Raw genomic sequence first — 13,573 nt, forward strand, 5'->3', positions numbered from 1 at the left:
GGCCGATTCATCGCCAACTCCCCATATTGATGAGGGAGACGTCGACCTGTGTGAGAGCCACAGCCTCAGGTGGCAAAACCAAATTCTTGACATTCATTCTTACCGGGATTTCTATTGAAAATAATAGTAACAAATTTTCATCATTTCAAAGTCTCTATCATGGTTTGGATTGTGATTTCTACATGACATTCTTCTGTTCGATTGTGTACTTGAGTTCACATTGATGTAACTTTAAATCAATCTAGACATAAGGATGATCGAAATATAGAGAAAATACTTTCATGATTCAATCAAACGGCAAAGTATCTGAAAAATCCCAAGGTTTAGGTTTGTCATTTTCCTCTTAATCTCTTTTTCCTCGTCCATTTAGCTACGAGCACGTCATAAAAGATCTATTAGGGATTGACCAAGGAGAAACATGTGAGGTTAAAAGCCACCGAGCACTATCTTCGATTAGGGACTGCAGCAGAACGAACGGACTGCATAAGTACAGCGAATAAAGGAAAAGAACAACTTGATTCAGCTGATCCAAATAATTGATGGCGTCGTCATATTAAACGTCCAACAGCATGCATCCCTATTTGCTGTCGGAATATTACACAGAGATGCAGCAGTGTTATTTGATGAACGATGTACCTCTATTTGTTTTCTCCTTTTTTTTTTCTCTAGATTTCGGAATGCTCGACCACCACTGGCTTGGTGTCTCCATCGCTTGTGATTGGCCATCGTACAGGTTGATGGTTGTTGGAATTGGCAATAACTGGTTTTGGAGTCTGAGGTGGCTCTGCAGCAACTGTTGGAGCTCCAGCAGCACTGGTCATGGCTAGTCTCTGGAAACCAGAGGTTCCGGATTTACCAGCCATGGAGGCATATCTCTCTTCTGTAACAATTTAGAAAGATATGCAAAGATTAGTTCTTCAACCGAAATGTGGTGAAACAATCCTTTGGGTCAAGATTACTGACAGAACTTACAGTTGGCAAATAAATTTAGATGATAACTGGAATTTTAGATAGCATGAAATACCACTGTGCATAACCAAAAGATGATTTTACTTCAAAAACAAAGCAGAAAAGAAAGTGAGGGAGAGAGAGAGAGAGAGAGTCAGATAAGAAAGACGAGAAAAAATAAAAAAAAAAATTTCTAGGTCATCAATGAGGTCTCACAAATCAGTTAGTAGCAGTAATTTAAATTTAACCAAACATTAAGTTGTGTTTACCTTTCATTCTTCCGTAAGTGGCAATCTTGCGAAGATAATCTCGGAACTCCATCAACACACACCTTTCTTGCTCTGCACAGACCTCTGAAATGTTCTGGTCACAGCGATATGTTAGAGTAGTACTAGCATTTTGAGAAGTCATAAACATTGTGTCTTGCTCATCACACATCAAGGCCAGTGTCCCAGGAGACATTGGCCTCTGCGCTTTATGTTCATCCTCACAGTCAGATTTATGCACTTCTGCATCCATTTTGAGTGCAGAAATTCCATTCGAAACATCACCAGCCGATGCTAACTGACTATTAGGGTCTATTTGTCTCAGTTCACCATCATGAATCGGGGAAGCAAGACACATTTCGACTTGATCATCCTTCTTGACTACCTTCTCTTGAGCTTCTCTGTCTGAAATATTTTTTATTGAGAAAGGAAATGAAAAAAGAACCTAAGATTAATGATTCAGAGACCCTCAAGATTGCACTTAATGACTACATGTCCAGAGTACATTGCAAGAATTTGGCATGTAAATTTAGTCAATTGTCAAAAACAATTGTGACCAAGTTCGTAAATGAACTAGTTAACTTTGTAGTACACACGAGACTTCCTACAAGTAATTTCACCAATATCCCTTAACTTTAGAAAACAAAGTTCACACAACATACGCAATAAAAACACATGCATCCAGAAATAATGAACTTAAAACTTTTAGCAACATCAACTTGATTGATGCATAAACATATAAACTATCATTCAAATTCTATATCTGATGCACAGTCAAATAGATAAAATAAATTGATGAATTTGCAACGGTTGTCCTCAGCAAGGAATCAAATACATAAAATTCGAATTTCTTCCAAACAAAAATATAGTTTTCAGGAACCAGTAATAGGATCAAAATCCCAACTAGGACACCAAATTAGTAGAAAACCAGGATCTAATTAACTGTGGGAAAAATGCAGCATAAAACAACGAAAACAACAACAAGCAATAAGGTCTCATTTATATGTGAAGAAGAGCTATAATTTGTTTGCTTCAATATTTCAGCGAAAAAAGAATCTAGAATTCTCATCAAAGTTGAGTTTGACATAATCTACCAGATTAATATGAGCTTTACTATCAGCATAAGTAATTATGATCTTCTTACCTTTACAAAAGAAAAATGAACATACACTAGTTCAAGACCTGCAAATTAACCGATGCAAGAATAAAATGCTGCATCTAACTGTGCAGAAATTAATAAAAAATATTTATTCAAGCAGATGCAGATAAGTCAGCTGATGAACCATGTTTTTTATGACGACGAATGCAACGATGTGTGCACAACTGTGAAGATAAACATGCTCTAAACAGATTAGCCAAACTGCAAATAATGAAACAATACATCATGCATCAACTAGATATGCATCGGTTGCTGCATGTGCCTACTTGTCTCAATCAGCCATACCCTGAAACGTTTTGGCAACATGTCCAGATACAACCACCAGAAGCTTGCAGAGATCTCTAACATGCTCCAACTGGACCACATCTGCTAAAAGAGACCTTCATGATGACCAAATGAAGTTAAACCCAAAACATATTTGTAGTTGTACTCCAACGAAAAGAACCAAATTAAAGATAACAAGGAATGGGACCTTTCAATGGTAGTATTCTACCTGTAAGTGACTTTGGCAGGAACCACTGGAGTAGGACCTACAGCATCGGTCACAATATCAGAAGCAAAAGAAGAAGAAGATGGTATCAAAGTCTTCGGGTGATTAGCCTGATAATCATTGGGCGTTCAACAGTAAGAGATGATAATACTGATTCTTCTTCAATTTCAAGAAGTTCAATACTTATTGGCAATGCATTCTGAACATGGAGCAAAAAAGACAACAACTTGTGGTGGCTCCTCTTTGTTGATTAGTATCACAACAAAAAGGCTATTTATGAAAAAACTTGGGGAAAAACATGACCAGCCTTTGCAGGCAAGTTATCTAATGTTCACAACCCAGAATCATTGTGGAAATTGGAAGGAAAAAAAATCTGATTATCTACTGAATACAAGAACTCAACAGAAAACCACATAAAATGGAAATTCTTATAAGGTTGTGAAAGCTCAGAAACTCACCTGTGGGAGTTGTGCAAGCCTGTGAATAGATCGGTCCTTCAGTGAATTACCAACAACGAGGCTCTGGTGTCTCCTCCTCTTGGATGATGGAGAGATGAACCCAGAGGGACCAATAGCCCCTTTTATGGCTGCATTAGCCTGTTGCATATAAAGTGTGCTTCCATGATTACTGTGGAAAAGTGCTTTCCTCTCTTCACTGCCTTCAAAATTCTTACAATCCATGCATTTACAGTTATCAGAACAGAGAATATTGGCTTGGAAGCACTCGCAGTACTTCTTGAGGCACCCGGACTTCTTGCAATGGCATCCTTTATTGTGCTTTCCTACCAAAAGCTCTCCTACCTCATCCTAGCACACAATAGCACATTGATATTAGAATAAGATATATGTGAAGAAACTAATGCCTCCCTCATCTGAGAAAATATACATGCATGCATACCATGTATTGAGTTTTTAGTATTAGGAAGACAAAAAAAGACCAAAACTGAGGTTATTTTTCTGCCACAACATGATGAAAGATTAAGTAAAACAACAACAATAATAAAACCGTTAGTTCTAACTATTTAGGGTCGGCCACATGAATATTTTACTCAGTCATAAAAGACGGAGTAAAAGATAAAAAGAATAAGAAATGATTATCCAAAAAAACATACATATCATACCTATTTCAATAATAACAAAGGGAAAGTTAGTGCTTATAGAGATGATCAGCAGACACCTTAATAAATAAATAGTGCATGTACTATAACTGACCTACCAAACTATCCTCCTTGCTTCATAAAGCAATAAACTAGAAATGTTTAAACATCAACAATTGAGTAACAAGAAGAAAAGCAGCAATACATTAACAAAAATAAAAATATCAAGAAATTTATAACAATGAGCGAGTCCCATGACCATGAAACTAGGAGAAAGCGTACATTGTACCGTAGATGAGGAAGGAGAACCTCCAACAATTACTTTTTAACTGTAAGAATTTAACAGCAAGACCAGTATAACATTAGCTTCCAAGATAACCAATAGCCCCATGAATTTTACATGATACTCTCTGACTTTTCTTAATTTGTCTGTCAAAGCTTCTCACCAGCTTGAGGGGTCAAATTGAAGTGATCAACAGACAAATATTCAAACTTTGGTTTGACCACTTCCACCCATAAACCAAAACTTAAATCTATGTTCAAAGACAGTTAAAGTGAATCAGTCAAACAATAGAACCAAACTTTGAACAAAAATTACCTTCAGAATAATCACAAAACTATGGTAAATAGCACACAAGCCTCTGGTAAAACATAGCTCCATGAATTTTACATGATACACTGTTTATAGCACACAAGACTATGGTAAAGGCATAAATAACCAGTGAATGATTTTTCTCATGTATGTGAGTATGTCACCCAAAAGCTTCCAGAGCACGTCTGTTTTGGATCAGAAAATATACATTTAGTTGTTGAATAAATTTAAAAGCTGACTTTCTGCTCAAGGTTATCATGCTATTCTTGGGCTATGGACAAATTTGACATGCACGACAGATTTACCATTTGAAGGCTCCTACAATATGCTTCCAGATTAATGGTGAACTATTGGAAGAATCAATTTTCTCCTCTTAATGATTTAGAAAAAGGTTTTTGATAAGCTGATAAAATAAATATTATACATATCTTCAAGTAATTATCATGAATTCCACTCAGTTTTTCCATATAGCCTTCATTTTTAATTTGTAATTGAGCTCTATAGAGTATGTCAGACTAATCAGCTGACCTTCCTGTGATACTGATTCATTAGAAACTGATGGAGTTCGCAAGATTAACAATTAGCAAGTGATTCTACTTGCACAATTCTTCCATTAAGTACATTCTTCCAGAAATACGTACGAGAGGTACCTATGAACTAGACTAAGATGGCATTGTGGCTATAATTTGTTGATCTTGTCATCAGATCCTTGAATGCACTACAACTCACGTTACATTTGGAGCAGCTGAATAAAGTTCCATATCAACCATGAACGTAGTTTTGCTTCATTGGAGTTCACATTACTTAGAACGCTCGTACAAAGGTTCACAGTTCATTTCTTACTACCATATAACATTCATCAAACACAGAACTACATATGGATCAGGAACGTTCAAAATGAGAATGTAAATAGTAATGTCTCTCAGAAAACAAATTAGCCAGGTTAATGTAATGTGTTTCAACATAAGAATGAAAGTATACCCTAATATCCCTAGTTGCATGAGGGCTACTGCCAATCTTTGGTCTGAAAGCATTAGGATTGCGTTCTAGCGTAGCCTCAACAGCATCATGTCTAGCAGCTTCATTCTCGACATTGTTACAGCAGTTTGTACAGTTGCAACCATCACAGTATACTCCAGATGCAAAACACTCGCAATACCTAACCATGCATAATGTGAATGAAAGAGAACAATAAACAGACTTGACATGAAGAGATAAGTAAAACTATAAAGTCAGCCATTTGACATGAAGAGATTACTCTATCAAGATGCATAACAAAATGCAGAAGGAAGCCCAAATTATAATCAGATTGACGTAAAGAAGGCTGAATTCAATTTAATATGCATCTTTAATGTTTTAATATAATCAGACTCATTCCTAGCATATAAAACTATCGGTAAAGTTGGAACTTGGTGGCCACGTGACATAATGTTCTCATTGCATCATCCCTTAACTAACCAAAATCAGCCCTGTAGGCATTACTATTTCTGAATTTATAGCTCATAATGAAATCCATCAAATGCCAGAATGTAGGCCAAAAGTATTCATTCTATTGCCACATACAAAATAGTTGATTCCTTTTCTTGCATTTCATTCTTCAATTGATATATAATTGGAATCTTTTGTTTAATACACTTGTTTACTGTTTTTGTTGCCTTTTCGTCTTCTAAATTACATAAGTTTCTAATTTTATTAACATAAAGATGTATGTCAATGTCACGCAGTCATTAGAATAATATTTTCAACTCATTTCATGCCAAAAGTAATGTAAGAATAAGTTGCATGGAAAACAATATTTGGAAACTATATCATGCAGAATTACTCTTAACATTTCCAAATCATTTCATACAAACAAATGTCAACCAGAACTTATGAAGTAAACCTAATGGTTCGTCAATTTTGTTGATTTGAGCTTCAACTCTTTGTATCCCATCCACATAAGGATATTTGAAACAGCAGTCAATAACAGAATCTAGATTATTAAAAAGAAGTTGAATGAGAAAAAAGTAAGATTATGATGCATGTATGTCCCAGCACAAACAAATTAAGTCATCGACTGTCAACTACATATAAGCAAGAGAGTAGGTGTCTATTTCATATTGCAGTGACCAGCACTGAAACTAAAATCTTCAAGGTGGCTTTCTGGGTTTCTAGTTGATATTGTTGGTTGAAGTTTGGCAAAGCAAAATTAAACAAACAAACTATTAAGTAACCGTGTCTTGTCCTAGTTTAGCAATTTGCGTTACCCATCACCAAAGATATTTAGCCATCTGCAGGCATATATTCATATAAAACTAATTGTAGCATTTAAAACATTTTAACTAGAAAAGGTTTCTTATCTTGTTTCCATAAAGTTCTACTTCAGCTTTGGCAAGTCATCATGGGACATATTAACTCAATAGTGACCAAAATTAAGTCAGCTGGTTAACAAAGATGCAGCTTCACCCTCCCAAAAAGACTCATCAGCTGACTAAAGCTATAGAAAGTATGCTACAAAGCAGGATAAGTACATCAAAGGTTGCAGACTATTTTGAACAACTAATTATGCTAGCAAATAGTTAGGATTAGGTTACTGCATACACAATCCAGTTTAAAATGTATTAATCGTGTAAGTAAACAACAATTATCACTAATCTGACAAATAAGGTATTAAGAGACTAATCACAAAAAAAACTATAATTTGATGCCATTAGACCTACAGCTTCAAACATCTTGAATGTTTGCAGTTGCAATTCTTCGTTCTAGGAGTGCCATCTTTCGTTTCATACATTGGTCGTAGCCGTTTCTTCAGGGACTCTTGCTCACTGGAACAGACAAAGGGCAAATTAGAGACTTATGCCAAACTATTCACCAATAAACTGTGGTTCCATAACGAAGGTAGTGTATCTCTAGGAAAAGATAAAAGGTTCACCATAGGTTACCAAGAATGACATTGCTCGATATTTAAAGATTGAGAAAAACAAAAGATCATATATGGATAACATTCCTAGAAAAACACATGTTCTAAGACTTCACATGACCCTCCCCAAGAAGCAAGAAGCCTAAAGGGAAAGAAACTAAACATTTGTTCTAGGTCTTTCAAATCCAAAGATTCCACCCGCTATAAAAGATCTCTAACCCTACAATTTTCGTCTATGATACTCTAATAGGAATTTATCAACCAGAGTTATTAAAGAATTTAAAAAGGACTTCAGAAAATTCATTTCAAATACAATAAGCTTTGAGTGTCGCCGCCCACTAAAACAAGAAGATATATCAAACAAAAAAGTACGCTTTGAACTATCTAAATCTTCGAATTGGATTAAAGCAACCAATTCGTGAATCACAACAGTGGCATCAAACACGAGTTATTCCACGGCAGAGAGGGGAAATACTCCCGAAACTAGGATTACTCGTGCTAAACCCTCGAGTACAATACCCACAGGTAAAACAAAAGGAAAGCAGCTTTAGCACGAAAACCTAGCCAATCACCTAAGAAGAAAAGGCATGAGACTCCGAAACGATTCAAGAAACACAAATAACCGTAAGATACGAACTCACGTGGGCAACGGAATTGAGGGGAGAGAGACCGGAAGCCGAGGCGGCACCGGCATCGGCAGTGGCGGCGGGTGCTGCTGCTGCTGTGGCGGTTGCTCGAGGCCCACGGTGGCAGCCGCCGGAGGTGTAGCCCCTCGATACATGGCGGCCGTAAAATCCAGCTGGCGGACGGGTTTCTTCTGAGGGAAATCAGGCGACGACGCCGTCGAAGCAGATCGATTCCCTTGCTCCATCGCAGCTGTCGGATCGGCGGCTCAAGAATCGAACGACGGAGACCGCCAAAGACTGCTCTCAGCAGATTCAGATCCCGGCGGCGGCAACCAAGCTCTCCATCGCCGTCTCAGATTTCAACCAATTCGCCCCCTTCTGATCAAGCGGCGAAGGCAGGGAGATCGCCGAAGAAGGTCGGAGTAAGCAACGCCGTGCAGCGGCGAGACGTGGAGGGAAGAGGCGAGTGGGAATCAATGGATCGAGATCCGCCGAGGGGGGCAGCGGCGGGGGAGAGCGCGAGGTCTTCTGTTCGGATGCGGGAAATTTTCGAGTACAGGAGGAGGGGAAGACGAACGGAGGAAACTAAACAGCTTCTCTCTCCACTCAGCTTCGAAATCAAATTCCAATATTTGACGGACAGATTAAAGTTTAAGAAATAATCAGACGGGTACCAACTCTTTAACTGATCTGACGGCCAAAATTCATAGATGTCGGAATGTCTGGTTCTCCGCCGTCAGATTCGATAAAGCAATGTGCATATTAATTAAACTACTCTTTGAGTTACGCATGGAAGGCAGTGAGGGTTAATCAAATATCACGAGGTTTGTGCATCGCATCGCGTGCACGTTGATCCGATGGACCTTGATCTGAGATCGGACGGTCGGAGCTGCACGTCGAAGAACTGCAGGCCTTCCCGCTAAAAAACTGCGACTTAAAGAACTCTCGATGGATGGGTTGATCTGAAATGGGAATCTTGTAGGAGATAGACGGTTCAGATTGAGTTTGGAAGGTTAGTGGTTGAGAGGAGAGAATCCTGGCCGTCCATTTGAGTCACGAAAGAGTTGGGGCCGTCGATGTCAGTTGGATTAAGGTTAGTAGTTGAGAGGAGAGAATCCTGGCCGTCCATTCATTGATTCATACGAAGATGAACTCTTAATACTTAGGAGGGTCTTAAACCATGAGATTAGCCATGCATCCAGAAAACTGTGGTGGTGGCTAAGACTATTAGCTAAGACTATTAGTTTACGTAAAAAAATGTACATAAAATATTCCTGATATTCTTAAAAATTCAATATTTTTATAATTTTAAAACTAAAAATCACTCAGCATAATATATATATATATATATAAGCAATTTTTTAGATTTTAAAAGATGCTTACTAATAATGGTAAAGATTTGGACTCGAATGTCAACAACATATATATATATATAGAAACTTCAAATAGAAGGCTGACGTACGCGAGTGAGAGGAAGATGACGGTAGCAGAGCATGTGTATGCGACAGTAACAAAAGCTAAGAGAGGAAGCGAACAACACGAGACCAGTAGATGTTATTGGAAGAAGCATGAAGCTAAAGATGTCCGTATCATCTTACGTAGTCATTGACCTGTTTAAAGAATTAGATGTCACATCAGATACAGTAAAGGACTATATATGATGGTCAGTGAGGTCCAAATAGAACAGACACCAAATAGTCAAGTCATACCGCTCATCCTAAACCACCAATCTGGAGGCACTTTGCTAGATTTTTCGTAATTACCAAACATATTGAAATTAAAGATCAAGGAGATATCAGTGATCCAGTAAAAATAGTTAATACACAATTGAACCAAATTATTAGCCATCTTTATCATTTCTAAACATGTATTCTTGCTGCAAATCTAGAATCAGAAAAATCCATTTGTGACCAGATCACACCTTCAAGTAAGTTATGGTCTTTTTTGCAGGTGAGGGATTGGGCTGACCGCCACTGGTGCTCTCTTCAGATGTAGCTGTTCCGCGGTCTTTGAGGAAGCCAAGCTCAGATAGATCTTGTTTAGCCATCAAGTTTCTGAAAAGAACAGGCAGAGTTAGATAGTCAAGTTATGAGAAAAGAAATTGGAGATCTTGATGAACATATCTGCATGTTGTCATTTTTTTACCTGTCTGTTTCAGAACACTTGAGCATCATGACAATAGAAAGACAAACATAAATGAAGTAGCTAAAACTAAGAAGTTCCTAGTTAATTCTGGGTAATGCATAGATCGATATTGTTTACTCTTATAATAAGCGAGAATAATTAACTTTAATGACATTTGAAGCTCAAGGGTAAATGCATAGATGGATATTATTATTCTTATCATAATGAGAGCAATTAACAAAAACGACTTCAATCCACTGATTCGTTGTTCACCATAATATACAAATCTCACCTAAATAATCCAAGAATAATCAACAGAAGCTAGATGTCACTAATATTTATTTGACCGTTAATGACCTCATATTTTCAAATAGAAAAATGGGACTGTTAAGAATGGATAAGATTGATATGATGTCCTCTGCCTTCATCATAAAAGTAGAGTATAACCCTATTGAAAAAATTGTCTTATATTGACACATAAATGATACTTACAAGAGCGCAGGATTGGCCAATTTGCATAACAGACTTCTTCAGACATGACTAATCAACCATGCTAATTCATATGACTGCAAAAATCCATTTAATGATAATTTACTTGCCAACACTTTATTTTTATTAACTATTGTTTCATAACATGTCTTTTGCAAATATATCATAATGTCAAGATGCTGGCTGAAATCAACACACACAAACCTTTCCATTCGACATTCTAAGTACTTCTTTGATAAGTGCCTACATTTTTCTGATTGGTAGCCTGATGATTTGAGGCAAGCAATATATTCTTTCTTTGCCTGTATAAAAAAGTCAAACTGTAATCTTAGTCCTATCTATATGCAAGAAAAGAAACTAAATCGTCCTAATCATTTAGAAAGATGAAAAACGAGGAAGTACAATAAGCTTATAATTCACTTACCAAATCACATTCATGCAAGTGATCTAAGGGAAATACACCTTTTTCAGGAGGTACAGGTCTTGCTCCTCTATTTCCACCAAATGCTCCACCTGTTAAAATCATTTTAAAACTTAAAAGTAGGGTCTCATTGCGCAATTTTGCTAGTAAGTTTGTGCCGAATTTGTGACATAATCAATCAGGATAAAATGAGAAAATTTTGCATAAATAAGCAAAGCAGTAACATTTCATAAATTCTGGAAAAGAACATCATGGACTGGGTATATTGCTACATTATAAGATATTTGAAAATGGATTAACAATATCTATAATTTTCCTTCAAAGGTCTTTGTCCCTGTCTATCTTAGCTATCCTCCAGATTCTTCTCTTGGTATGGCAGAAGATACACTTCATCTATTCTGTTTGATCTCAACTAATCTCTTATTGATCAAAACAACATCATCAATAAATAATATATAACTCGAAAGTTTATCCTAAATATGATTAATAAGTTTATCCATAATCAAAATTAAAAGATAAAGATTCTCTTCATGCACATCTATAGGCACCTGGTAATTATTCCAGTAGCTCTATGTTCTCACACTAGTAAATTTGTACAGAACCGACGTGAAAAACAAGGGCTCAAAGCAATTCTTAACGTACACCTACAGTTATAACGCACACGATATATACTTATATATGCATAACTCAAAACTAGTTAATGTTGTATATCCCTTATCATATCAGTACACATTTCTAGCAAACAATTTGCAAAAATGAGCTGCTGCTCATAGTGATTTCTCACTGATTCACTTCATTAAAACATAAGTTTCTTAAGAAGTTAAGATAATATTGTTTTTCAATTATACAATTCATCAGAATTGTATGATATGCGGGTGTACTCCCCATCCCCAGCTGATATCATGTCCACCTACACTTCCCCTTCACAAAGAAACCATAAAAGTAATTAACTTTAAGAAACGCAATTAGGCTGAGAGTGGTATCATAAGCCAATGAAAACATGATATGCAGGTGTTCATATTCTGTAATCTCCAATAAGCCAATAAAAACATGATAGTGTGCTAATAACAAAATAGTTGAATCAATCAATCGAAAGATGAGCATAGGACATAAACATATAATCATCTCACAAGAAATACGTGAGAAACATTTAATCTTCTCCAATAGAGAAACTTTTAAAAAAGGATGGAAACTTCAAGCGTATAATTTTGGAAGCTTGATGTACTTTTTTATGCGATGTGAACATCGTGCGTTATCATGATAGATACTACTTCCAAAACATAAGTTGCATACAACTAACCCTCGCCATATCCTGCAGTGTTGCACTGATTTGTTCTACTATGTTCAGTTTCCTTAGAATGTGGTTCGAATTCCTTAGAATCCTTGGAACAGTATCTGCAATGCAGGGAAATCGATAACTCCAAACATGAAGTGGTGCGAAATCTTTACAGAAACCAAATGTATATTTGGGATATTGACCCCATCCCTCAAAATTCATAATTTTCTTCTTGATGAAAATTTTTGACCTTAATATCCTGAAAAGAATAAGAATGTACGAAAAGAAAATTCATGGGGAGAATGGATGAAAACAAGCAAACCTGCACTCATTTTCCGCGCAAGGATTTCCTCCCGTTGATAGCTGTCTCAGCCTAAAAAGCTCAAGGTCAGAGTTTCTCGGTAGATCGGCCGCGATTAAAGTTGCATGTGAACGAGAAGGGAAGACGGAAAGTTCCTATTTCCAAGAAGATCAACTGCTGATGCAGGTGGCGGCTGCGGAGAGGAGTGGAAGGCGGGAGGACATCAGAGATGTGAGGGTTGGCGTCGCAACAGAAGACGATACGGGAGATATAGGTCCTGTGGGCGGAAGCCCGCAGAGGAACACGGCGGCGACCGAGGGGGTCTTCGACGGCGGTGAGGTCCAAGGACAGCGCTTGCGGCTCGCGGAGAAGGATGGTGAAGGAATCACAACATTTGGACGTGATCTTAACCGTCCAATGATTTGAGATGAATGGTCTGGGTCTAATCTTCGATACGGGCCATTAACAGCTTGAGCTGAAGCCCAAATAAGCAGATCCGAGCCCATATAAGGGCGGAGTTGGTAATTCTCGTAATTGGTCCGAAGCCTTTAAATGTGAAATAGATTCAACCCGCAAGTACTCGGATCCGGGTCAGACTGAATCCGTACCCATCTTTCTCCCACGGAAGCACGCATCTCCTGGGTCTCAGCCCATTTAGCAGACAGGAAATCGCGAATTATCATTCGTTGATGGCGACGGACGTGAGGTGACATTGACGGTACAACCGAGTATGGACCACTCGGAAGGGTCTATTTCCTGCTTGGTGTTTCAACCGGAAGATCCAATTGCCGCCCACGTACTTTCGATACGGATAAGAGACCATTAAAAGAAGCCTATATTCGGCAACATGTGATATGACCAAACTACCCTCTCGCACGCCCAATCG

General features: G+C 37.6%; 2 protein-coding genes across 4 annotated transcripts; both read right to left on the reverse strand.

Annotated features, from left to right (window-relative positions):
• Positions 1–497: 497 nt before the first annotated feature.
• On the reverse strand, positions 498–8,676 carry LOC103979727 (protein tesmin/TSO1-like CXC 5). 2 transcript variants are annotated; one of them, XM_018823091.2, is made up of 8 exons: positions 8,092–8,676; positions 7,251–7,355; positions 5,533–5,710; positions 3,322–3,669; positions 2,867–2,903; positions 2,659–2,739; positions 1,218–1,619; positions 498–880 (listed from the first exon to the last, which is right to left on the reverse strand). In XM_018823091.2, exons 1-8 carry the CDS (start codon positions 8,319–8,321, stop codon positions 666–668), a joined length of 1,596 nt encoding a protein of 531 aa, XP_018678636.2. In that variant the 5' UTR covers positions 8,322–8,676; the 3' UTR covers positions 498–665. The 2 variants fall into 2 exon arrangements, with proteins under 2 accessions (XP_018678636.2, XP_009394187.2); XM_009395912.3 differs by having other exon boundaries at positions 2,659–2,753; positions 2,867–2,973.
• Positions 8,677–9,853: 1,177 nt separating this feature from the next.
• On the reverse strand, positions 9,854–13,068 carry LOC135608548 (uncharacterized). 2 transcript variants are annotated; one of them, XR_010485560.1, is made up of 5 exons: positions 12,709–13,068; positions 12,411–12,505; positions 11,114–11,202; positions 10,894–10,991; positions 9,854–10,130 (listed from the first exon to the last, which is right to left on the reverse strand). XR_010485560.1 is itself a non-coding variant. In XM_065101571.1 (4 exons), exons 1-4 carry the CDS (start codon positions 12,716–12,718, stop codon positions 9,992–9,994), a joined length of 336 nt encoding a protein of 111 aa, XP_064957643.1. In that variant the 5' UTR covers positions 12,719–13,068; the 3' UTR covers positions 9,854–9,991. The 2 variants fall into 2 exon arrangements, 1 of the variants encoding a protein (XP_064957643.1); XM_065101571.1 differs by lacking the exon at positions 12,411–12,505.
• Between the last annotated feature and the right edge of the window lie 505 nt (positions 13,069–13,573).

This window comes from Musa acuminata, chromosome BXJ2-3 (assembly GCF_036884655.1).
Source record: "Musa acuminata AAA Group cultivar baxijiao chromosome BXJ2-3, Cavendish_Baxijiao_AAA, whole genome shotgun sequence".
Taxonomy (NCBI): Eukaryota; Viridiplantae; Streptophyta; class Magnoliopsida; order Zingiberales; family Musaceae; genus Musa; species Musa acuminata.

Excerpts from the sequence above, each read along its gene's own strand:
- LOC103979727 (XM_009395912.3), bottom strand. The coding sequence starts at position 8,321 with ATGGAGCAAGGGAATCGATCTGCTTCGACGGCGTCGTCGCCTGATTTC. Across the intron at positions 2,754-2,866 it reads CCTGCCAAAGTCACTTACAG|GTCTCTTTTAGCAGATGTGG; the intron begins GTAGAATACTAC and ends GTCATCATGAAG. Across the intron at positions 1,620-2,658 it reads TGTTGCCAAAACGTTTCAGG|ACAGAGAAGCTCAAGAGAAG; the intron begins GTATGGCTGATT and ends AAAATATTTCAG.
- LOC135608548 (XM_065101571.1), bottom strand. Across the intron at positions 10,992-11,113 it reads ACTTGCATGAATGTGATTTG|GCAAAGAAAGAATATATTGC; the intron begins GTAAGTGAATTA and ends TTTTTTATACAG. Across the intron at positions 10,131-10,893 it reads TTAGAATGTCGAATGGAAAG|AAACTTGATGGCTAAACAAG; the intron begins GTTTGTGTGTGT and ends TGTTCTTTTCAG.